Source organism: Cavia porcellus, unplaced genomic scaffold (genome assembly GCF_034190915.1).
Source record: "Cavia porcellus strain 051 isolate PalLab524CR breed Dunkin Hartley unplaced genomic scaffold, mCavPor4.1 scaffold_16, whole genome shotgun sequence".
Taxonomy (NCBI): Eukaryota; Metazoa; Chordata; class Mammalia; order Rodentia; family Caviidae; genus Cavia; species Cavia porcellus.
The window spans coordinates 60036398-60063051 of NW_026947499.1; the positions used below are offsets into that span (position 1 = coordinate 60036398).

Consider the following 26654-nt stretch of genomic DNA (forward strand, 5'->3'; position numbering starts at 1 on the left):
GGTTTAACTCTTGTTAATTTTGTGAATATTCTAGTTGACCTGTCTTAATTGTGAGAGTGAGGTGTTGAAGTCCCCTGCTGTGAATGTTTTGGTGTCTTTCTTTCCTTTTATGTCTGGTAGTTTTGCTTTCATGCAATAGTGACATTTAGTGTGTTGGATACTTAGGAGTTATTATTCCCTGTACAAGTAGGCAGTGACTGGCCATCTTTTGTCATGTTTTCATCCGTCTTTTTAAAACCCATTTTATTCAAACACAGAAAGAAAAAAATAACAAAATTTCAAACCACATCAATTAAGGGATAATAATGGTATATACATTGCACATTGTCATCCCCAAATCATTCACCCAGCGCACAAGACATCTGCTTTCAACTCTCCAAACAATACCAGCACATATCTTTCTCTTCAGCAAACTCAGAGAAATCAGTAGTGTAACTAACATAACTATTGATGTATATGCATATATATATGTACACACACATATATATATACACATTTACATATTTATTTTCTTTCAGCTTGTCACTAATGAAACAATATGAGGTTTACACATGTGTGTCTTATTTCACTAATGAGTATGTTCTCAAGGTGCATCCATTTACCTATAAAAGCCTCCAGTTTATCATTCGTTATGGCTGAGTAGTACTTCATTGTATAAAATACCACATCTTCTTTATCCATCCCTCAATCTATGGGCATTTAGGTTCTTTTCAGGATCTGGCTATTATAAACTGTGCTGCTGTAAACATGGGTGCACGTATATCACTGTGGCATTATGTTTTTAATTCTTTTGGGAAGATACACAGAAGGGGAATAGCTGGGTAGAATGGGACCTCCAATCCTAGTTTTTTGAGGAATCTCCATCCAGATTTCCACAGTGTTTGCATTCCAATCAACAGTGGAAAAGGATTCCTTTTTCTTCACAGCCCCTCCAGCATTTCTTGATGTTTCTGAAGTGAGGGGGAATCTCTGAGCTCCTGTCTTCAGAGTAGCATAATCTGCTTCAAATAGAGTTTTTGTTCTCTTGGATATCTACTTGAATCTGCTTTATGAATTCCATTTTTTTTCCTATGCTGTACTTCCATAATTTACTTAAGTTCGTCTATTTTTGCTTGTGTCTGCTCTAACATTGCTAAGCATGATGTGTATTTTGGTAATCTCTGTAGGTATCTGAGAGATTATTTCTGATTTCATTTTTTCCAGAGCCTCATTCAGTTGCTTTGTTGTTGCCACTTCCGAGAGACCTGGTGGGAGGGGCTTTCGGATTGTCCTACCTCATTGTTCCCTGGGTTTGCCTTTGGTGAACTGGATATCTGGGGTTGCATCTTGTTTAAGTGTCTTGTCATTTCTTTTCTAATTTAATTCCTGGGGTGATACTTGTAAGTTGCCTATGGTAGGTTGCTTTATTTATTAGGGCACTCGGGTGATGATTACTTACTTCTCTGAAGAATCTTCCCGGTGTAGCTGGTTTTTGGGTTTTGAGTTTATAGGAAGACTTTACCTCTTCACTTTGTTGGAGATGAGAAGTTTTTGCTTGTTTGGCTTAGTATTGGTTCTTTGGCACTGTGCCATAGTATTTTGTGTGACCTGTAGTTAATCTCAGTCATGGATTATCAGGACCAACAGCTGTTTAGAACTGTTATGTTACTTGTGTAGTGGTACCAATAGCATCAAATGCAGCATGTAAATCAATGAACTGAGCTAACCCTTAATTTGCAACTTTTAACCCTGTGAACTAGATTTGTGGTTGTGTAACAAAATGTAAAACAAACCAGATAATTATATGCAACATGTAAGTCTGTAATGTGCCAATTTTGTCCTCAGAGGTTAACATTTAAAATGAATTAAGGAGAAAATAGAGAGGTGGGAAAAGAGCAAGAGATTTACAAGTAAGGTTGGAGGACAAAGGTGGATCCCGCAAACTTGGGGAAACTGGTGTAGAAGGTTGAAGGGAAAGATACATGGAAAAGATAACCGCAGAACCACACCCACAAAAAGGTTAGGAGTTACTGTCACCCTCATAAAAAAAAGAGTGAAAGAGAAACAGAAATAATCAAAACAAAACAAACAAGAAAAAAAAAATAGTCCACTTCCAGGATTCTCTCTGGGTTCACTAGTGGACAGCCTGTGGAGACGGAATCCCAAATCATATCATTGTATCCCCACAGTCCTCCTGTTCGTTTATGGGGGAGTAGTAGATGCAGGCCTGCCCTAAGACCAGACTCATTGGGCTCACCACAGTCCAAGCAGTTTCCATGGATCTATGCCCAGCTAGGAGCTGCTGGAGGAAGCCGTCTGTAGTTCTGGTTGTGGGCTTATTTGGCCTGCCTCCAAAATGGCTCCTAGCCAGTTGTTGTCTCCTGCAGGAGGACTGAGTCCTCTACACTCACTGCCAGCCAGTGCAGTCTTCCATGTCCACTGCTCCCCTCCACTGCCAGGTGTCTTTGCAGAGGCTTCTGGAATCACCAGTCGCCAACATCACTGTAATCATGCTTCCCCAGGTTCCAACAGCTCCTTTCATGCAGTAAGTCTGGTTCTGGGTGAAGGTACCACCAGCTACTGCCTTTTTCATTGAAGTTTTTCCTTTTCCTCTCTCTGTGGGCTTCAATCCACACTTCAGAGTTTTCCCAGGTCCCAGAGACCCGCTTTTTTCCTTCTTGTCTTTCTCTTGATGCTGTATTGCAGCATCTGGACGGTAACTCTCAGAGAGGCTGTTTTCTCTGCTGCTTATTGCTCCACAATCTTGCTGGAAATCTTTTCATCAGTTTTAAAGTCTGTTGTGTCTCAAAGTAAGATAGCTACTTCTCTTTGTCTGTTCCTCAAGTATTTCATGCATTGCTGGATTGATAATGGCTTTTATTTAGACATTTTCCCAAAGTCTCATGAAGTTATAGGTGGGTTTTTTTTCAGAAGCAACTAGATCTAGAGTTTGTTGTTCTGGAATTAATTCATAGTGCAATGCTGGAATCAAGGGCACTAGAATTAAAAGTATGAGTGTTACCTGCCCTAAGTAGCCTAGATAAAGTAAAGATAAAATAAGCAGAAAGACACTGGTAATGTTCTTACTTGCTTTTGCTGTCTTGCTTTTGTTTGTGATGAACTGGTTCTCCTCTGCTAAGCCCCTCACAGACCACCCTGCCTTGGAGCCAGCTGATAATGGATTGAAACCTGTCCAAACTTTCCTCCTTTAACTTTGAGTATCAGGTACTTTGTCAGCAATGAGAAAAGTAACTAAGATAGTGATTGTGTATCTTAGGTTTTCTTTGTCATGGAGAGTATCTACCTCTGTTGATTTCTGAAGGCTACTTTCTCAGAATATGAGTCTGGGTTAACTGTTATATTGTAGGGCTTGAGGAAACTTGAAGTTTGTGCTGAGAAATCCAGTTAGTCTGATAGACTTGCTTTGATGGATTACTTGCTGTTTTTTTAACAGCTTTTAGTTTTTTTGTCATTGGTTGAATTTATGAATTCTGATTGTGGTGTGTCTTAGAGATGTTCTTTTCTGGTTGTGTGCTACAAGTCTCTTATACTTGGATTTGAATTTCTTTCCCTAGATTTGGACAGTATTCTAGTCTGATTTCAGTGAATATATTTTTTATTCCTTATACATTATCATCTAATTTTTCCATAATTCTTAGAGGTTTTTGTTTGTTTTTGTCTTTAGTCATCTTGCAGCTATTGGATCCAGCTTGCATGATATCTTGTAGTTTTTAGCATATCATTGGTATGATCTGTTACATCCACCTTGTCCTCAGTTGCTGATCTCTCATCATTTTATTGGTCAAATCCACCACCCATGTTTTCTATGGAAGTCTTCCTATGTTGTATTTTTGCTTTTCTTTTTAATTTTATTTAAGGAGAAAAAGAAAAAAAGCAGAGAAAGGGTACAAGTTATACAGATTTACAGAAAAAAATAAAACAGTAGGAAATCACTAGTTAATGGATTACATTTTGTCATCTTAGAAACAATTGTTCAAGTTACAAAATTAAAGCTTATAAAGTGGACATTCCAACAGTGAGACTGCAAAGAGTTCTGTTCAATGATCCAACAAAACTCAGTAATATCATTATCTGTCTTATACACTTAAATATACATGCAGTTATATCATTTAGAGCACTTTCTTTTCCTCTCTTTTGTACAATGACAGTTACACATTTTGGGGTTTGTTGCTCCCACAGTTCTTATTACTTTTTTGGAAGAGAATAGAATCAAATGTGACATAACAGAACAGTCAGTCAAATCAAAAGGGTGGACATAATAGATACTGTAAAAGCATAATACTAGGTGATCAACCATGGTTACCATAATGCCTCCTGCTATCTCTAATAGAATTGCCTATATCATTAGTTATAATAAAATTGAACAAAACAGTAAAGAACAAAACCAAACATTGGAGACATTATAGGTCTTCAAAAGTAGATAATAGTCAACCAGAATGGGCGTCACAATGAATCCCACTATCTTCACAGCTGTTGCCTAAACTTTTGAACCTGGTACTATCAAGCAAAACAGAATAGAGGAACATCAGTCAAAACAAGATGGTGAGAGCCATACAGGGCTTTAAATCAAGATAATGGAAAGTCAAAGTAGGTTACTATAATATATCCTGCTATTTTTTAATTTATTTTTCCCTTAATTAAAAGGATAAAAACAGTAAATAATAAAATGGAGATTGAGATAAAAGAGGGCATAACAGCAAATCAGCGCAGATCAAAACATAACCATTTAAGCAAAATAGTGTTTCACCACCAGATTATCCCGACATAAAAGTAGTTACCATATTGTCTTTCTTTGAAATCTTTGAGCATAACTTTGTATTCTTTAGCATCAAATATATCAAAACAATGTAAAACCACTCAAGAGAATGACAGTATAACAGGTATTTAGAATCAACTAACAGAAAATAAACAATGGTTTCTGTATAATCTCCTTGTCTATAAAAGCTTTTGCTTATACTATCATATATAATAAAATCCAATAAGATACCACCTGTTTAGACCAATGGAGACAGAAGAACAAAAGCTTGATGAGACTTCAAAACAAGATGATACTAAATCAGTATTACCCCTTAAGATGTCATTTTCTCCAAACTAGCTGTTCCTATCATCCAATCTTCTCTGCCTCATTTCTGTTGAGCTCTTTTTCTGTCATTAGTTGTCAGTTTGTCTTCTTCATTTTGTTTTCTGCTCCATTCATTGTGGCCTCTCTGCCGCTACTTCTGGATTCTTTGTATTTTTCTTTTTTAGAATATCTTGCAGTATTCTCTGTAGAGTTGAATTTGTGGTTGCATATTCCCCTAGTTCCTCTTTATCCTGGAAGCACCTTGTGTTTCCATCAATTTCCAGGGATAGTTGTGCAGGATATATGAATCTTGGCTGGAGATTATTAACTTTCAAAGCTTGAATTATTTCCCCCCACGCTCTTCGTGATTTGATGGTTTGTGCCGAGAAGTCTGCTGTAATTCTGATGGGTGTTCCCTTGTAAGTGATCTGTTTCTTGTCTCTGACGGCTTTTAGTATTCTGTTCTTGTATTGGATTTCTGGAATTTTAATTATTATATGCCTGGGTGTTGCTCTGTTTGGGTTGTAGGTGGCTGGGGTCCTGTATGCTTCATACAACTGAGTATCTTTACCTTTTGCTAAATTAGGAAAATTCTCCTGGATTATTTCTGTGAGTAGCTTTTGTAGTTCATTTGTTTGTGTCCCTACTTCTTCTTTTATGTTCTTAATTCTTAAGTTATAGACCCTCTTATCATCTTCTAGTCTTTGTATTATTGCTGTTTGTTTCTTTGTTATTTTTAAGAAGTTTTTTGTTTCATGCTCCCATATTACAAATCTGCCCTCCAGTTCAGATAATCTGTCCTTAGTTTCTTTCAAGCTGTTATGCCAGTTTTTGATAGACTTTTTAGTTTCCTGGTATTCTCTTTGAACCTGCTTCACATATTCTATGCTTTCTCTATTTTCTCCATTAAACAATTCTCCCCTCTTTTTCTGTTCTTCCATTCCACCATCTGTTTTTTCTTGGGTGGTGCTTAGCATTTCTCTAACTATTCTGCTTATGTCTAGCTTCAGGTCATTAATAACTTCATTCCTGAACTTTTCTATGAGGCTCTCGAGATAGCACTTTATGTCTATTGGTGCTGTGTCTGCTGTTGCCTCTTTCTCAGGATTAGGGGCTGAGGACCCTTTCTTGTTGCTGCCTCTTCCCATATTCTTTGTTCCTTATATATATATGCAAGCGTATATAGGAGGCCCAGCTTCCTTCCCTGTCAGCCACAGTCTGAGAATTGCGCCGGCTAGGTATTCCCACCCACCACAGCGCACCAGGAAGTTGCAGACCAGGCAGCCTATGCGGGGCCGCCCCTCCAGGTCAATCTACCTTCAGGAGCTGGGACCTGGGCTGTGCTAGCCTACTGGGTCTCAAACAGTAGCGTCACGTGGGCTAGGCACTGCTCACCAATCCCGCTTGAGAGGCGGATTGGTGACTGAAGTCACTGCAGCGCCCTGTTCCCGCAAGTCTGCTCGGTCCCAAAATGTCCTCTGTTGGAGTCTCCTAGACCGTGGGGAAGAGACCTAGTTTTCCCTCACTCACCGGAGGTGGATGCACGGCTCCCTGCCTGTCCCGCTCTCAACTCCGTTCACTGATTCCCGTTCTCAGAGCTTCCGCGCGTCTTTCTCCCTGCCGAGCCCATGCAGACGTGGCAGCAGCGGGAAACCCAAATCCCAAATCACGGCTTCCAATGGCGCGGCCTCCAGCTTCCACGCTGAGGCTTTATCTGTTCCTATTATAGCACCAGGACTGCATTCCCAGTTGGTTTCTCTCAGCCCAGTTCATTCTTGGATCACCGGGGCCTATCTCCTCTTGCTTATGATTCCTTACTCAGCACCATTCCTGAATTCTAAGCTGGGTATTTCAGAGAGCTTCCGTAGCTGCTGCTATCTGTCCGCCATATTCTCCCGGAAGTCTATTGTACTGTTTTGTATAACTGAATTAGTGTGTTTCTTCAAACGAATTGCACGTTTTATTTGTAAAATTCTCTACCTGTTTAGTAAAATCTTTAAGCTCACTAAATATGAATTTACTTGTTTCTTCATTCAGCTCTTCAAACTTCTTGGCTATTTTTGTTTGCAAGCTCTTTGTAATTTCCTTCATTTCACTGTGTACTGGGGGAGTTAAGGATTTTAGGAAGTATCTGTTGCCTTTCTTTTTATATTCATGTCATTTTTGTAGTGCAGATTGAAGATCAGATAAAGTAGAAACACTATCGCCACTCTGCAAGTATCTTTAATTAAAATCTGTTACTGTTGTAATGCATGCTTGTGTTTATGTTTTAGTGTTTGCATTCCTCCCCAGTCTACTCAGTGTTATATTTGAGGGCCACTTTGTATCCAACCTTTTTCAGGGAGCTTCATACTCAGCACACACAGAATGGAGAAAACAAACCACCATCATGTTGATAATACATGACAAACCAAATATTGGCACACTGTAAAAGCCAGTTAATAGCAATAATTATCCTACCTCTGGCCATAGTGAAGAAATTCATAGATAGAGGCATACATAAGAACCCATAAAAGCTTTCACTGATCTACCCTTAAATAACAGAGAAACGATCTATACTAATAATATAGATACAGAGGCAAATCAAATGTTGACATACTACCATTATTGACAACAGCATTCAGCAGTAGTGGTATAGACTCAATATCTAAAACTTAATACAGGTTACTAGTGATATAAAAATGGAGGGGTTTGGTGATACATGCCTATGCTCCCTGCATTCAGTCAGCTAAGAGGATAGCCATGAGCTCAAGGTCAGTCTGGGTTTCACAGAGTCCTGTCTCAAAAACAAAACAAAAATGGAGCGGTGAAGAAAGGGAAAAATTAAAAAATAAAATTTGAAAAAGAATAGAAAGGTGAGGATGAGGAAAGAAAAGTGACATAAAGAATCTAGTTAAGAGAATGAAAGACTTAATAGAAGTAGATAAAAGTAAAAAAAAAAAACGAAAGAATTAACCAGTGACCACGAAATCTCTCAAGTGTAGTTCTGGGCTGGGAATAGCTGAGTCTTAAAACATTAATGTCCTCCCTAATGGCTCCTGATTAAACACTCCCAAATACAGGCACTGCAGTGAATTTCTTCTCTACCTCTAGCCTGCTGTGCACAAGGAATAATTTTCAGAGTAAAATCCCACACTGTATTTACAACTTTATTTTTTTTTTTTTTAAGCCCCCACCCCTGTATTTACAGCTTTATAACTGTGGCCTTTTCTTTGGACTAGCACTGCCAGCCATGTTTTTTTCTCTGGCTCTGCTGATTCTCTCTGGGGTTACCTTGTCTTAGCAGGCAGGACCTCCTCCTCAGGAGCCACGATTTGTTTCTCTTCCTTTCCTGTTTCTTTGATTTTTGGTTTTTCTGTCAACTCTTTCTTGATTTCTGGAGCTTTTCCTTTTCAACTAGTTTGTTTTGCAGGTGTCTCAATTGCAGGTCCCAAAAAGGCTGCAAAATGCTGCCTTTTCATCTCCTTTGTGAATGAGAAAAACAGACACAAAAGTAAAAGTAATGATAATAATAAAAGCAAAAAAGTTTGCAAGTTTTTTTTCAAAGTTAATGAAGGCGATCTAATTCTAACAAAACTTTATTTTAAATAAGTACTGTATTCTGTTATATCAGTGGTCATATAAAGAGGTGAGAACAATTATAAGAAATTTGAGAATCGGGGAAAATGAAGCACTGTTAATAAGTTTGCTCACAAAAAATATTAGCGAAAACATTTCAGTTGATATTCATTGCCAGTTACAATTACTTTTTCAAATACATTTAGTAGTTTTGTTTGTTTTTTACAGTGCCCACTGGTTTTTGGCTGTTGTTTGTTTCCCTGGTTTAGAAAAACCAAAGTATGAACCTAATCCTCATTACCATGAAAATGCAGTCATACAAAAGAACTCAACTGCCGAGGATAGTTGTGGTCCTCCTTCTGCCAGTGAAATGGACAGCTGCTCACAGACTGCTGCCAAGCCTGTCATCAAGAAAGTGCTAACCAGAAAGCATTGCTTCACTGTAACAGATTCCAGTGCTGGACAGGAACAAAGCGACCCTTGTGATCAGAGAAACATGTGCATTGTGAAAAAAATAAATCATATTGCAAGTGAAAATGAAGAGTCAAATAAAGGAGAATCTTCATGCCAGAAAGTTGTGGATAGGACTAAAAGTGAAAATGGGCTGCAGGATGAATGTTTCAATTCTGTGCATCATCCAGGTATGTACTCATGTGTTTTGAAAGATAAATTAAATTAGAACTTTTAAAGATTACACAGTTTTTGTTTTGAGGTCACCTTTATTGAAGTATAATTTACTTACAGTGACATTCATTCATGGGTATAGGTTGAGTTACAGTTGTTCATAATCATGGAATGACTACAAGAATTTCAGCTCTTTGTATCATTCCAAAGAAACTTTTTTGCCCCTTTTGTAGTCAGTCTTTCCCCCCTCATCACTAGAAATAGAAACTTGAAACTGTAATACAGGTTGAACATTCCTAGTTGGAAATCTGAAATGCTTCAAAATCTGAAAATTGTTCAGCCACCAACACATACAATCCGTAGAAAATTCCACATCTGACTTCATGCGATAGATTCCAGTCAAAATGCAGACACACTAAAAATGTTAGAAATTATCTTCAGGCTGTGTATATGAGATAAATGTGAAACAGATGAGTTTTTATTTAGACTTGGATCCCATCCCCAAGATACTCCTTATGTATATTCATATTTTCCAAAATCTACAAACTAAAACAGTTCTAGTTGCAAGTATTTCAAATAAAGGAATAGTCATCCTATGCGTGGTTTACATTTTCTGTTTATAAGAACTTGAATTTATCTTTGTATTCATAATAAACAAGTAGTTGCATGGTCTTCCATCAGGTTTAAGTCTTCAGGGCTGGGGATTTAGCTCAGTGGCATAAGCGCCTGCCTTGCAAGCAGACAGTCGTGAGTTCGGTCCCCGGTACCTATAAAAAGGAAAAAGACGAAAAAAAAGAAGTTTAAGTCTTCATTCCTCACTGTCCATACTGTTCTCAGTACAATGAGGAGCACCACTCTCACTTCTGCTTTTTTGATTCTTCATTTCTAATACATTGATTTTCTTTGAATCAGCTTCATATTTCTAGCATCTGTTACAGAAATAGGAAATTTTTTTCAGATTCTTAAATTTGACATCAAGCCAGTGGTATAAGTTTTTTCTCCAGTCCACAAATAAAATAGTTTATATCCTGAATTTGAACATTACATAATTATCAAAACATAATAAGATAGTCTATAAATATGTGCAAAGTTTGGAGTGGGGAGTGTCTGTGCTGTTGTTTTGCATTGTTGCAATCAATCCCAGGGCTTTATGCATTAGGTAGATTCTCTACCAGTGAACTACATTCCTAGCTCCCAAAATACAAGTATTATGTGTTAGTTTAAAAATATTTTTAAGTCTACTTCTTAAAACTGTTTCACATGCTATAGTATGTATCTTATGCAGACTTAAGCACTTAATGCATTTTCTTTATATATATATGCTGCCAAAGCAAGCACAACACATTTTCTTTGGATGAGAAGAGTTGGTATAGACCATAGAAGAAATCATGTGGATTCAGAAAGAAACTATTGAAGATAATGAATATTGAACATACTTTTGGTACTACTCCCAGCTTACATGATTTTAGTGAATCAGAAAGCTGTTGTAAGATTATTTTGATTTGTTAACCATACTTTGTTGCATAAAGGTATAATTAGCCCTAAAGTAATGATCTTTAGAGAGAGATAAAGTAGTAAAGTGAAGTGTTAGCAGACATAGCAGAAGGCCACACAGATAAACACTTTTCTAGGCCATTTTCAAATCTGTTTCATTAGGTAGGAAATAAAATACAGGCATGCAAAGTAGGTAATTAGTCAGATATTTACCTGTAAATTTTTTTTTTGAGTTTAGAATTTTAATAGTTGAGTAGAAAAAAACCTAATCATTTGTATAAAATCTCCAGAACAGTAAAGTAACTGCTTATGGTTTCTGGGGGCCAAGAACAAGGAAATGGGTAGGAATGTGGGGAGAAGCAAGTGATGGTAAAGGGTATGAAATTTATTCTTTTTGAGGTTTGTTTTGTTTTGATGTCTTTTGAGACAGGGTCTTGCTAAGCAGTTCAGGCTGGCCTTCAGTTCACTGTGTAGCCCATATTGGTCTTAAATCACAACAAGCATGTAACACCATGCCCAGCTTTCTTTTTGAAGTTTTAAAATAGATTGTGGGTTTCTAGGCATGGTGTCACACACTTGTAATCTCATAATTTGGGAGGCTAAAGCAGGAAAATTGCTTCAAAGTTCAAGGCTAGCCTGGGCTACATAGTGAGTTTGAGACCAGTCTGAACTAAGTAGTAGGATGCTGTCTCAAAAATATAAAATACATTGTGGAGGCTAAGGATATGAAGCCCAATTGCCTAGCATGTGTGAGGCTCAAGATTCCATTGTCAGTTCTGGGGAAAAAAATGGTTGTGATAATAGTTGTAAACACATGTGGATATACAGTTGTCCTTTAGTTAGATTGGTTTCAGATTCCCCATTCCCTCAGGAATACCAAAATCCATGCATGCTTAAGGTCCAGATAAAAAATAGTATATGCTCAGTGGCATAAGCGCCTGCCTGGCAAACATGAGGTCATGAGTTTGATCCCTGGTACCAAAAACAAAAAAAAGATACCTTTTGTTGAGTGTGATGGCACATGCCTATAATCCCAGTACTCAGGAGCTAAGGCAAGAGGAACATTACTAGTTTGAGATCAGCTTCTATTACAAAGTGAACTCAAGGCCAGCCTGAACTGCATATCAAGACCCTGTCTCAAAAAGACCCAAATAATAATAATAATGGCACTTGTATATAAACTGTGCATGTCCTCCCATTCACTAAAGCATCTGTGGATTACTAGTATTACGTGACATAATGTAAATGCTAGAGTAAGGCGCTGGGTTTGATCCTCAGCATCCAAAAAAAGAAAAGAAAATGGCTTCCTTTGGTTAATATACTTAAGCCCCTTAATGTGAATTCAGATAAGAAATAAAATGTATGACCTAAAGCAATGGGACAAAGTTTTGGACTTTCTATACAGAAACTCTAGAGATAACTAGTACTCATTTATACAAATTAATGTTCTGGTTGAATAAATGGCCTATTAAATTTGAGGAGATAGTCTCAAAACTCTAGTGGAAACCAAAGTAAAAAATAACTTGCTTTATATGTAATTTGTTATACTAACATCTATTTATCCTATTAATCTTTTTATTACAGTTTGTACATTTGTTTTTAGTATGTGTCTTGATCATTTTCTCATTGCTGAGACAGAATACACAACAGTCACAAGTTAAAGGAGGAAAGATTTATTAGAACTTAGTTTATAGAAGTTTCAGTCCATAGTCAGCTGGCTTTCTGGCAGGATGACATTGAGTTTATGGCATGACAGACAGAGGACAGCAGCAAGGCTCCCTTTCCTCCCCCAGCCTTCCCTTCTATCCCATCTAGGGGTAGAACCATTCACATCAAGGGTGGACCTTCCCACTGTCCACATCCAGAACCTGCTAAGCCAGTCAGTGGACTAATTTAATTATCACACCCTTAATGCATATTCACACACTACAGATCGAACCATCTCTCTGAGAAGCCCCACCTGTGAGAACTGAGATTTTGGGGAATCATCTGGATAAAAGCCATGACAGTATGTGTTTAGCCATGTCAGTCCTGGCTTCCTGAAACAAACGTTTTACAAAGCATCATTTTTATATGTGGAGTAGTGTGGATACTTTTATATTCTTCCAGTAATGATAGCCTTGCTCTTCTACAACATGGGTCTATGCATTTTTTAGTGAGCCTCCTTTACCAGATGTTTCTAAGAGATGACTGAGCCAAAGGACCTTAACTGAGAGTGCTCTCTACCGGTGCTTTTACCACATTAGAAAGGATCACTAGGCAAGTGGGTCCTGAATGTGATAATGACATGTTAGAAGCTAAGGTGAGAGATTTGTGATGATTTCTGTGACTTGACCAATACTTCTGGAATTAATTTCTGTTTGAGCTGGTAATCAGCAGGATTTAAGTGATGTATTTTAAGCACTTGTAACATAATTTTAACTATCAAATACATACAGTTACAAACACTGGCTACTAGTATCAGGTAACATGCTACATAGCAGTGATGACAAACATTTTAGAGACATGTGCCCAAACTGCAACCCACTTACTTACTTTAAAGTGCCAACACTGCAGTTAAACTAGAAGTTGCAACCAGCATCATAGAACTGAGGTTTTTTTGTTTGTGTTTTTGTTTTTGTTTTTGTTTTTTGGTACCGGGGATTGAACTCATGACCTCATGTTTGCCAGGCAGGTGCTTATACCGCTGAGCTAAATCTCCAGCCCCCAGGAAGTTGTTATTTTAAAAAACAACTGATACATTAAAATCTTTAGAAAAATAACACACAATAGGTTCACCACTACTGCTGTGTAGTAAATAAATGTAGTGATATCTTATCCCAGAGATTAGCTTTTAAAGTCAGCTATAGGAAAATAATAACATGGTATCACTGCTCTCACTTGGTTTATGTGTGTGCTGTGTGTGTGTGTGTGTGTGTGTGTGTGTGTGTGTTTCCTCATTAGATACCTTAGGAATTGATTTTCTTGCTAGGATACATTTAAAAAAATGTGTCTTTTTAAATTTCAAAATGACGTGCAGCATCTTCAGAGCTTCTCACTCCATGAGAAACTGAAGAACTGATGCTGAAAGAACAAATAAAATTGAGTGGTCACCTCTCCATTTACCTCAGGCCATTTGTTTGTTCAGGGAAATAATGGGGAGAATTGATTACATCCTTTAAATTGTTCTCATTTTTTGTATTTTTGAGATAGGGTCTCCTTATGCAGTTCAGGCTGCCCTTGAGCTCACTTTGTAGCCCAAGCTGGTGTTGAACTTGCAAAGATCCTCCTGCTTCAGCCTCCCGAGTGCTGAGATTTGTGCCCTTGTTCTTAAAGGGCACAAATAGTTTAGTTGGTGCAAGATAGGTAGTTTTATAATTCACTTTCTGTGAATAGGAATGATTTATTTACTACAAGAAATACTTCATTGGATTTGACTCTTAACTGAGGATTTTGATGAGATTTTAGTCCAACAAATATTTTGACTTTAAAAAACATAAAAATACAGGTTTTTGAAAAAGAAATTGAAGAAGTTATTTGTATTAAAAGATTTACCAATATGCTTGATTATTTTAAATAGTATGTTTCTGATAACAAATACCTACTTATAATATATGTAATTAAGTATACATATATTTAATCATACAGCTTGATAACCTGGCTTTTTAATTTTAATGGATGCAGGGCTTCAGTTGAAATAATTCTATAATTGATACATCAACCCAGGTTGTATTTAAAACAACTTATTTTGTATTTGGAGAATTACGTGGTAGATTTTGTGATCTTAGCTATGTCAGTAATTGCTGGCATAAGTTTCAGTATTATATCCTGTAGTTACAGGCATGACCTTTTTATTATATAAAGCTTCTTGTTGATACAGATGGCTTAAGCAATATCAGAATGAACTATAGTGATGAGTCAGCCGAAGGTAGTAAAATGCTTGAAGATGAACTCATCGACTTCTCAGAAGATCAAGATAACCAGGTAAAACTTATGGCTGGATAAAAGTTCTGGGGTTTGTTTTGTTTGTTTAAATTTTTCCTTATAGAGTCTTGTGACTAATTCCTTCAAATACTTAATTGGTCATACTTTCTTGGATTTAATGTCTTCAGAGCGCAAATTGAGTTTTTAAGATATAATTTCCCTGGACAAATGCATTAGTAATTGTTACTCTTTTTATTGATGAGATAGAAACTGAATTCTTCTACTATCTCAGAGTGTTTAAATGCGCAACAAACTAGCCCCAACCTAGCCACCAGCACACCATCTCTTCCGCTTCTTCTTTCAAAGCATTTTTGGGCTATACATAATTTTCAGTCTTACTAATTTTCAGTATTCAAGAGGGAAAATGTTTAAATTTTCAAGTATATAGGACATGAGTAAACAAAATGGTATATTTCCATATATTTTGGGAGGAGCAGATTATATTTGATTAACATAGATTAACCTTAGGGTGAATTATAATATTTTCTTAGTCTTATTTTCCTTAGTAAGTGTTTTGAACATGAGTCTATTTTTGAACATACTTTGTAACTTCTATTAAAGAGGTCTTCACAGTGATACCTCAGTTTATGAACTTAGTTCTTTCCATGATTATGGTTGCAAACTAAGTGGACAGAACTGACAAAGTCAGAGGTTAAACTCAATGTTAACCCTAAGAGGAAGTTTGATTTGGTTCTTAACTAGTTTGGTTTGCAACCAGTATCATAGAATTGAGTTTATGAACTAAGGTACATTAAGAGAAAAGTTTATAAGAACAACACATTTTAGTGTTATGACCTTTCTTTAGTTATTAAAACAAACTTCAAGTTGTTTATATAGTAGGGAAAACGGCTTTGATTTTTCCTTTTCGCTTAAAACATTTTTTTTGTGATTCCTTCAGCTTACTTCATATGACTAACATATGACAATTTACTTCATATGACTTTTTTTTCCCTCCTACATACATAGATTGAGCGTTAATAATCTGAAATGCAAAATTACACTGAAGAAGTTTCAGGTTTCATGTTTTCAGATTAGGAATGCTTTATCCCCTAGGTACATATTCTGATGCACTTGGGCCCAGGCATTTCAAGTAAGTGACAGTCAAGCTGGGAATACCAGCACATGCCTGTAATCTCACCAGTCGGGAGGCTAAGGCAAAAAGATTGCCATGAGTTCAATGCCAGTCTAAACTACATAGCAAGACCCTGTCTCAAAAACAAGAAAAGAAAAAAAAAAAAAAGAACAAACCAAAAATAAGGAATACTCAATTTGATATTAAAGGGTTATATTCATGGTTTTTTGTTTCATTTTTGAGACAAGGTCTCACTGTGTAGTTCAGGCTGACCGTGGGCTCACTTCATAGACCAGGGTGGTCTTAAACTTGCAACAATCTGCCTGCCTTAGCTTCCCAAGTGCTGGGATTACAGGAGTGTGCCACCATGCCCAGCTATATTCATTCTTAAACTCCTTTGATTATAGCAGTTACCTATTGTATTTACTGTATTCATTAATTGGATTGTTCATATTATTGATTTTTCCATTAGTAAAGTTGGAGAAAGCTTTTTCTCATATTACAAAGAAAATCTACAGAATAAAACATTTTTAAACTGTCTTCTCAAGTAAATACATGGTTTTGTCAAGAAGTGTTTCCAAAAATCCTTCAAATATTCTTGGTATGGAAAAAATTATTAGTGTCTTATTGTGAAAGAGCTGTCTTAGTCAACAAGTTAAATTTTTATAAAAATAAACTAAAGTCAGAGCAGTACTATTTGACAGAAGAATTCGTCTTCAAAGACTTTTTTCTACATTGTGTGACTAGATATAATAATTTTAGTAAATTTGTAGTAAATTGGTAGTTTCTTAAAACGCCAGTGTTACCATGTTAGGTAGTTGGGATCCAGTAACATGTACATTTTCTGTGTCAATCTCCTAAGTAGAAATTACTTTTTCACATTACAAGAATTTTGGTTGTCGGTGTTGTTATTCTGTTAGGTATTAATTATTATTTAAGTAATGTAAATACTAACAGGCTGTCTTTTATAGGATGATAGTAGTGATGATGGGTTCCTTGCTGATGACAACTGCAGTTCAGAAATTGGACAGTGGCATTTGAAGCCTACTATCTGTAAACAGTAAGCATTAACTATATCTCTTGTACATTACATGATTCAGCTTTATTTAAATACATTCATAGAGCAAAGTATAACTAGACAGTTTTATTTAAGCAGAATTCACAAATGTGTCAAGCTCCATGAGGAAAAGCAAAGCAGATATCCAGGAATCAAAGAGAGGAGAATGGATCATTTCAGTCCTCCTTTGCCAGTTTTCCCATCTGCATCCACATGTGTATACATCTTAATAGTGAACACAATTCTTTTTATATATAGTGTTTGGGAACAGATAACTACGTCAGCACAGTACCATGAGACTGGTTGACATGCAACCATGACACTGGTTGCATACCTACTATATGAAGGCTGATTTGCACATGGAAACCCCAGATGAAAGTGAGTCAGGATTAGTTTTCAGAAGTACATATATATTTTGATGTATCTCCAGAGGCTCCAGATTTAGATGATAAAGTATGACCTGCTTCTCTGGATTTAATCTCCTTTGACTTTGTTATAGGTAATGTTAGCAGAAATTCTATTAAGTGATGTTAAAAGGCAAGTTCCACTTATAAAAGAAAATATTGAGGTTTATTATAGTTATGATATGTGCTCCAGAGCTGGGGCCATACTTCAGTAGTCCAGTATGTGCAAAGCATGCATGAAGCCCTGGATTCAGCATCAGCACAGGAAGAGGGAGGATGCTCAGATCCCAAAAAATTTAAGCCAAGAAGAGCCTTGTTCTTTAAATGTTTCAGTACTTCTGGCATTACAGGTATTCAATTTTTGGTCATTTCTACCCCCACAGACCTTGTATTCTACTTATGGACTCACTCAGAGGCCCCTCTCGGTCAAATGTTGTAAAAATTCTAAGAGAGTAAGTTCACAGTTGTACCTCACATTTTAAAATGTTTCATATTGTGGTGGACATAAAGCAATTTGTGGATTTATGTGTGCATTCTTGCAGATATTTAGAAGTGGAATGGGAAGTTAAAAAAGGTAGCAAAAGAAGTTTTTCCAAAGATGTTATGAAAGGCTCTAATCCAAAAGTACCACAGCAAAATAACTTCAGTGATTGTGGTGTGTATGTATTGCAGTATGTAGAGAGCTTTTTTGAGGTGAGTTTCTGTTTGTTAACTGTGACCTAGTAAATAACAAAACAGTGTTTGACATTATTTTGCATGTAAACACAATAAGCAAATACTATAAAGAATTTGAAACTTGTTTGAAAAATTATTCTATATTAACAGATCTCACTTGTGATTCAGTCTTCTTCTTTTAACTTCTTTTCTCTTCTTCACATATGTATTTCTTGAGCAAAATCATCCAAACAGGAGAACTTTCAAGTCAAGAATACATACTTACTGGTCACCAAATCCAGATTTGTTGAGCTTGTTCCATTAGTAATCAGCTCACTCGCTGCACTGGCTTTTTCCACTTACAAGATATCTCCTATGATTCAGATGAATTTTTTTTCCTTTTACAGATACATGTATTTCTTGAAGTATTCATATTTATTGTCTCCTTTTCCACCAATCTTAATTGCATCTCAGCTCTCCAAAATATGGCATTGTCCGTAGCTTTGTATTAAAATTGTTCCTGACCTCCTAGCCCAGTTTGTTGCTGTGGGCCATTTATTTTTCACTCTCTTACTTTGACTACAGACCACACATTCCTCTTAAATATTCTTTCCAGTTATCTTCACTATTTCCTCCTTCATTCACTTTTTAGTAGATGAACTACTGTATCTGGTGAATTGCATCATTTAATGTGAAATGTTGTACATTGCCTTATTCCTGCTTTCAGTTGCCAAGACCAGTATGTGAGCATCACAATTTTAGACTACTACCCTGGTGTCTTAACATTCTCACATTCTCATATCTGCTGTTTCCTATTTTTCAGTTTTCCAAAAACCCCAAATCTAATCATGTTGCTTTCCTGCTTCAGATGTGACAGTAGCTTCCTATTGAGTTGCTGTCCAAAAGTTCATTTTTTTGTCTTTGAAAAAATTAGTATTTTTACAACACTAAAGACATTCATTGGTAAGGAATTGGTACATACACATTGTATCTTAGATTTAGATTTAAATGAGGTTGGACTATTCTTTTTATATGTGCATTTACAGCTATAAGCTCTTCTCTTCGAATTGCTTTCATTGTGTCTTATATGTTTTGATATGTTGCACTTCCATAGTCTTTTTGTGGGGGGAGTACCAGGGATTGAACTCAGGACTTTATATGTGCCAGGCAGGCACTTACACCACTGAGCTGAATCTCTGGTTCTCCATAGTCCTTTGACCCTAGGAACTTCTTATTTCTTCTCTGTTGACTTTTGTGATCCATTGATTATTCAATAACAGTATTTAATCTCCATGTGTTTGTGTAGTTTCTGTGGTCTCTTTTGTTGTTGATTTTACTATTTCCACTGGTATGTAGACGATTCTTTCAGTTCTTTTGTATTTATTTAGGTATGCTATATGATCTGTGATATGATCTATTTTGGAAAACATTGTGTGTACTCTTGAGAAATGTGTGTTCTGTTATTGTTGAGTGAAACACTATAGAAACCTGTTAAGTCCATTTATTCACTAGTGTGGTTTACCTCTTAACATTTGTTGATACTCCCTGTTGCTTCCGTGATTCCTTAGCAGGCTAACACTTATTCTTCCTTCAAGTTCAGCTTAAAAGTAAGTTCTTGGGATTGTTTTAAGCCCCAAGTGTTTGCTCTTAACATTACTTTATGCTTCTCCCATCATAATATTTGCCATACTCATGTTTGACTTACTGAATTATCTTTGTCTATCCTGGGCTGACAAGGGGTATAAAAGATTTGAGACTAAATATTTTAAGGCTTTTCAGCCTTATCACCTTTGTTATTGCTTTCAGTTCCACTGTTAAAAAACATTTGTAGACCATATATAAATGAGCTAGTATATCTATGTTCCAGTAAAACCTTACTACAAAATCAGGCAGCATACAGACTTTGACCTAATACCTTTAGTTTGCTAGTCATTTACTTAACTTACATTTTGGAGACAAGGTCTTGCTATATAGTTCAGGCTTCCCTTAAACTCGTTATGTAGCCCAGACTGGCCTTGAACTTGTAGCAGTTCTCCTGCCTCAGTCTCCTAGGTGCTGTGATTATAGGTGCCCACTACCACCCCTGACTTCCAGTCCCTAATTTAGAGTATAAGTTTTATAGGTAGAAACTGTCCTACACCTTCATTGCCTAGCATAGTGCTTATCTTGTTATAGGTAGTGAATCAGTAGTGATAAAACTTTGGAGTGTTTTTGTGTTTGAAATGAAATTGTAGTTTGCTACAATTTTAATAGGCATGTAATCCTTTTATTTTCAGAATCCAATACTAAATTTTGAGTTACCTATGAATTTGACAAACTGGTTTCCACCCCCACGAATGAGAACGAAAAGAGAAGAAATCCGAAACATAATTCTGAAGCTGCAAGAAGAGCAAAGCAAAGAGAGGAAGCAGCACAAAGGCACTTCCTCTACAGAAGCATCTTTAGATGACCGAATGGAACAGCAGCATGTCAGCAGTGTCTCAGTTTAACCAAAAGACTATGGCATGTCAGTTCCACTTCTAGGGACTAAGTGACTTTTCGACTGTGGGTACAAACAGTAAAGAACTGGAGTGCTCCCTGCTCAGTGATTGGGAAATGTTAATGCTTGTAAAAATGTCATATAATTAATTTCCAAAGGAGTATGTATTAAGTAAGTCTGTAAATAATGTTAATGAGGCCAATTTTTCCAGCATTTATAATTATTTTTTTCACTTGTTAGGAAGCATTTGTTATTTTCTGTTAATAGTACTTAAAACTGCAACTTCTAAACAAAATAAAAAGAAAATATTTATAGGAGGAAATTATTAATTTGATATTCTTTAGTGAACTTGTAAAATTCCTCAAGTGGGCGTGGTTTACTTCCTCTGAATATTTACGTATCGATGATAATCCTTTAACCTTTCACATTTACCCTAAAATAATTCAATGCGAAAATAATTTTACATATAAGGCATTTTGAACTAAGAAGACATCTTCATTTGCTTGCATTACAAAAAAAAAATCTTCAATTCGTATACCTGCCTGTTTAGAGAACCTAAAAAATGTAATAAATATTTGTAATTTTACACAGATACTTAATAATAATTCAGAGAAAACTGCTACTAAAAAGTAACACTACTTGCACACATTCTTGTCAGATACATTTCTAAAGAAATCAGACTCAGGTTAAAACTGTCTGGGCGACCGTAGCTTGAATTTCGGATAGCCCATGTTATGATCCTGTATTGTAGCTTAAGGTATGCTACTACCTGTGTAATAATTGATAAGTATTTTTAATGTGTGTAAACAGGAATTTTAATAAGAGTTTACTATTATAGTTACTGATAAAGTACCAGATGCTTTGAGTTTTTCGGTGCGAATTAAATATCAAAGTTACTGTCTTTAATTACATAATGCAGCAAAAAATCTTCTACTTGAATTTCCCTTTAAATACTAAAAATACTAAACTGTGGGGCTAGGGTTACAGCTCAATGACAGAGTGTGTGCTTAGCACCTAAGTTTAATTTCTAGCACCAAAAAATTAAAAATAGTAAAATGTTTAGACTTTGATGACACATTTACAACATATGTAGAAATCTTGCATATGTTTGTAGGAATTATAAAGTTTAGTGAAGCATACTTTATAGTTAATTTTGAGACTTGAAATACATGTTTTAAAACACTTTATTGAGTAGTGAGTTTTTAAATGCACAAGTAACAAATAAATGAGTAAAAGAGCCATTTTAATAATCAGTAATTTATTTCTAACTTGGCCATCTGTGACATTGTGACCAAAAATTTAGGCTGTTTACTTGCATTTAATAAAGTCCATTGGTATGCCTGGGGTCCATGGGAGTGCTGTTATCAAAAAGAGTTCTATTAAGACACAGTCAGTAAGTGAAATATTAAAATGAAAGCTTAGGAGTCTTCGTTAGTATGTTTTTTTGTTACAATGAATATCTTAACTGGTTTTTGTTTTTGTTGTTTTGTGGGGGGTCTTTGTTGTTGTTACCAGGACTCAAACTCAGGACCTTGTCCTCACCAGGCAGATACTTATGCTGCTGAGCTATATCCCTGACCCCTTACCTTAACTTTTTTTTTTTTTTTTTTTCAAGTTTTTGTTGGTAATGCTTTGGAGCTACTAGGTCAGATAATTAGCTCAGATATGAAAAAAAGTTTTATTATTAACTGCAGTAAAATTGTTTTGGATTAGAAAAAATGCTTAAATCTACTATAACAAGCCAAATTGATTTTTTAAAAAAGGAACCAGTTATTACTAACTCAATGGTAATGAAAAAGTCATTCTGAAGGCCAGATATGGTGATTCACTCTTGTAACCCCAGCCACTGAGGCTGAGCCTGGGAGTTCAAGGTGTCAGTCTGGGCAACAAAGCAAGATTCTGTCTCTAAAAACAAAAACAAAAAAAAGCTATTCTAAAATCCTTACTTGTTTTTCTTTTAATTTCTAATAGGGTTTTTGGTCTGATAAAAGTATAATCTTGGTCCAACTCTGATCAATATTTATTACATGAAAAATACATGTTGATGCATTTCAACTTTCTAGAGATAGAACACTCAGAAAGTTCATGATATTTGTCCCACCTTATGTGAAATTTTATTTTTAAATGTTATGCTAATAACCTTGGAGTATATATCTTTGAAGGCTCTCATTATGCTACAAAACTAGACTTGAGAAACTTTAATATATGCATTCACTTGAAAATTGTGTACTCTTCTATATGTAGTTTGCAGTGGATATCAATCCTTTTAAAATATGTGACTAGCAATGAGAAGTTGTGAAACAGAACTTTGAGGTCTAAAGGTTTGTTACTAGACACTGAAGCTGCATGAAGAGTATCTGGTGTCTTAACTAATTAGATAGATTTGTTGTATTGGTTTTCTTGTTGGATAGAATAACAGTTAATCATTTTTAGAAGAGTTTTAGATTACCTGCCATAAAATTTGTATGTGTCTCAGCTCTCAATAGTTTAGGAGAAAGGTGGTGTTTAGAACTTTCCCTTTAATGTTGCTGTATCTGCGTCTGCAGCTGAAAGCTTAATACTGAATTCACTTAAACCTAAAACAGTTTTTCTTTGCATTTATAACCTGTGCTTAAACTCTTAGTCAGTTAAATGTAGGAAGTTTTATTTCAAATCATAAATTGGTTATCTAAATTACATCTTGTTTTCCATCACAATTAAGTCAGTATTTTTTTCTTTAAAAACTATCCATGATCTCTTATGACTGTAAAATACAATGTAAACTCATCACTAAGGAGGTTGAGGCAGGAGGATCGTTGTGAGTTCAAAGTCTCAAGACAGTTCACCAAATGGGAATAGTAAAGGGCTTATTTTAGTATAGTGTACAATCAAGAGTTGGTGGAGTAAAACTCAAGAGTATAACAGTGGAAGGAATGACCTGGTCAGGAGAAACAGGACCCATTGAAGCTGTGGAATGTAGTACTGTATGTTTAGACAAGTAACAAAGCTGCTCTGTAGATCATTAAGGACAAAAGTACAGGAAGGAGATTATTTTCCAATTTATGTAGTAACAAACTCAAAATAAATGGAGGTTAGTGAATAATTTACCAATAAAACAACCAAATGTATAGAGGAAAGACCAGGCTGCTCTTGTAAATGTTACATGCTAAAACAAAAATGAGCTGAAATTCTCCAAATGGTTTCTGGTATGTTTGTTATTTTCCTCCACTGAGCAAGAAGAAAAAGGTCCTGAAAATGGCTGTTCTGAAACAAATTTACTCATAAATGAAAAACCAATGAGGTTGAAGCAGTGCAGACTTCAGAGGGAAATAGCCCTACCATCTTAATTCTGATTTTGAGATCAAGGAATAATGGTCAGTGTTCCTGATTGCTATTGAAATAAGAGCAAAGCATACTCAAAGATGCCATAGATGAAGAGTTACAGGCTTAGAGATGTTTATTGCAAATGATTATGTTAAGTTGTTAAAGCAGATGATGACAGAATTTCAAGTTTCAAGAGTTCACAAGCCAGACATTTCATATTTCAAAGACCCACAAAAATGTGCGTTAAACTCACCTGAAAAGTTTAAGCTACATGTGGTCAGGGTCTTGACCCCAGTAGTGGTGTAGTAGTGTGTATTTTTTTTTTTCCAAGAATTTCCCGTGTTTTTGATGCACACATCCTTGTAGCAAGGCATTGATTTGAAAGAGCCTGGGTCTCAACTTTCAAGTTGCCAGTCCTAATAATGCAGCATTGCATTTTTCTGCCTCATATTCCTTTTGATTGATTGTTGTCTTTGTCTTTGTTTATTGGTACGGGGAATGGAACTCATGACCTGGACCTGCCATGTAGGTGCTTATCCCACTGAGCTAAATCCCCAGCTGTTTGTTGTCTTTTTGAGACAGGGTCTTACTTATGCAGTTCAGGATAGCCTTGAGCTCACTTTGTAGCCCAGGCTGGTCAAATTTGCAACAATTCTCCTACCTCAGCCTCTCAAGTGCTGGGATCACAGGTGTGTGCCACCATGCCCAGCTCCCTCATATCTTTCAAGACAGCATTTTAATTTCCCCCAACTCCAAAAAATTTGATGTCAATAAATTGTTACTAAGCCTTGAGACAAACTATTACAAAGATAAAGATTGGCAAATGTCCTGGTTTTCAAAGGGAAAAAATACGTAAAATCTGCATATTGTAATATGAGTGCCAGGCATAGTGGCACACACCTATAATCCTAGCACTTCGGAGGCTGAGACAGGAGAATAACTAACTGAGTTCAAGGCCAGCCTGGGCTACTTAAGCAAGTTTAAGGCCAAACTTCTTCATAGCAAGACCCTGTCTGAAAAAGAGAAAGAAAAAAGTATGAGTCACGCTTGCTAAGATTATTGGGTGAATTATGACATGTGGTTTATAAATTCTTAAAACTGGGGTTACCAGGAGCTTTGAGACCACTAAAAAGCAAGATTGTGTTGTATTTTTAATAGAGTTATGAACTAGTTAGTCTGTAGGGTAAACACTAGCAATTCTCAAAGTGTGTTTGATAACTAGTTGTGTCCAGTGATGTTTGTGAACTGAACTTCAAGAGATTATGCTTTTAAAATAAATTTTCTTTAAAAAGCATTTTGCTAAGAGGTAACTATGATCAGAAATCTGAAAATGTATCTTGGTGAAATAGTTTGTGAGGCATTTTTTTTTTTTTTAATCTTCAGTATTAGGATTGACCACTGAGCTGCATCCCCTGGGCTCCGCCCTCTCCCCTTTTGTTCTGTTCTTTCCTTATGGTTTTATTGTTTTTGAGACAAGCATTGCTAAACGGTTAAAGTGCCTAGACTGGGCTCAAAACTTTTGAGTTTCCTGCTCCATCCCTGAGATGGTAGTGTTACAAGCTTATGTCACCATGCCTTGCTGACAGGTAATCTTCTGCAGTTATCAGATCCTCTAAACCAGTGATGATGAACCTTTTAGAGCCTTCAGTGATACAAACAGCCTGCTGCTGCATGTGTACCATAGGTTTACTATTACTGTCCTGAACTTACAAATAGAAATTGTGGCAAGCCAGGGATTTAGCCCAGCAGTGTAAATTGCCTGCCTGGCAAGTGCAAGGTCCTGAATAGGATTTCCGGTACCGAAAAAGAAGTGTCAAGACATGAAGGTGAATGGAAGGTTATTTGGGAGCGTTTCTATATTTGTTTTGTTTTTTGTTGCTGTTGTTTTTGAGACGGGGTCTCACTATGTAGTTCCCGCTGGCCTTGAGCTCACTATGTAGCCCAGGCAGGCCCAGCAGTCTTCCTACCTCGGCCTTCTGAGTGCTAAGATTACATGTGTGCACAACAAAGAATATTTTTTGGAAATGATTTCTTTTTAAAAATGCTTTAGGTACAAAGTTTATCTATTGCAAGAGGTTCAGATAGAAGAGAAAAGCTGGTTGGGAATTAGCTCTTCCTAGCCTGGAATAGTGCAATCCCACCTGAAAAGCCAAAATGAGCATTCTTTGTAAATATTAGTACACTTTTTCCAAAAAATTCAAACCTCTCAACTGAAGAGTGCAAACCTGTTATGAAATAGCTTTATACATGGTATTAGAGGATTTGACCAAAATTAAATATTGAATAAATATGCTAGCTATATATGTACATGCCTAATGATCCAGCTTTCTGGGAGGCTCAGGCAAGAAGATGGCCATCTGGGCAACTTAGTAAGATCTTGTCAAAAAATAAAAATAGATGCAGCTCAGTGCAAAGGCCCTGAGTTGAATCAATAGTACTACTAGATGAAAGAATAAAGAGTGAATGTTCTAAGTACCTGATATGTACAAGGCACTTGGGACAAAAAAGTGAAACATAACCATTTCTCAGTGCTTCTTTATAGTATGATGGTAAAGATGCTTGTGAATCAGCCTCACAAACTAATAATGTTAAGTGCCATTCAGGAAAAGCATAGAATGTATTAAAATGACATTAATCTGAAGGTTCAACACTTCAAGAAGACATGATATTTGAACTACTAGTCGACAAGAGTCTTTAGGGGAAGAGAGACTGTACAAAGACCTTGATGTGGGAAAATGTGCTTTGTCCTAAATAATAATAGCCTCATTTATTAAGCATATACTAAATGCTCAACAATGATCCAGGCATCTTGGATTAGTAGATTGCTTTACTCCTGGCAGTGATCTTGTGAGGTGTGTACTGTTACTGTTCCAAATTTAATGAAATACTTCCACAGGATTTCCCCAACAAAACTGGACTTTGGAGTTTAGTTTTACTTGGAGGTTACATGTTAACCTGTGCTAAATAAAAGGAGATGAAAGTCA

General features: G+C 36.3%; 1 protein-coding gene across 11 annotated transcripts in view; it reads left to right on the top strand.

Annotated features, from left to right (window-relative positions):
- Positions 1-26654, top strand: part of Senp6 (SUMO specific peptidase 6) — a 125270-nt gene extending 98616 nt beyond the window's left edge. For 10 of the 11 annotated variants that reach the window (XM_063226913.1, XM_063226912.1, XM_063226906.1 and 7 more), the window contains 6 exons: positions 8849-9261; positions 14598-14701; positions 16745-16833; positions 17618-17686; positions 17777-17927; positions 20165-26654. In XM_063226913.1, the coding sequence (XP_063082983.1) occupies positions 8849-9261; positions 14598-14701; positions 16745-16833; positions 17618-17686; positions 17777-17927; positions 20165-20377 (1039 nt within the window). In that variant the 3' untranslated portion in view covers positions 20378-26654. The remainder of the gene's footprint in view (positions 1-8848; positions 9262-14597; positions 14702-16744; positions 16834-17617; positions 17687-17776; positions 17928-20164) is intronic. The other variant, XM_063226908.1, reaches the window with a different exon arrangement.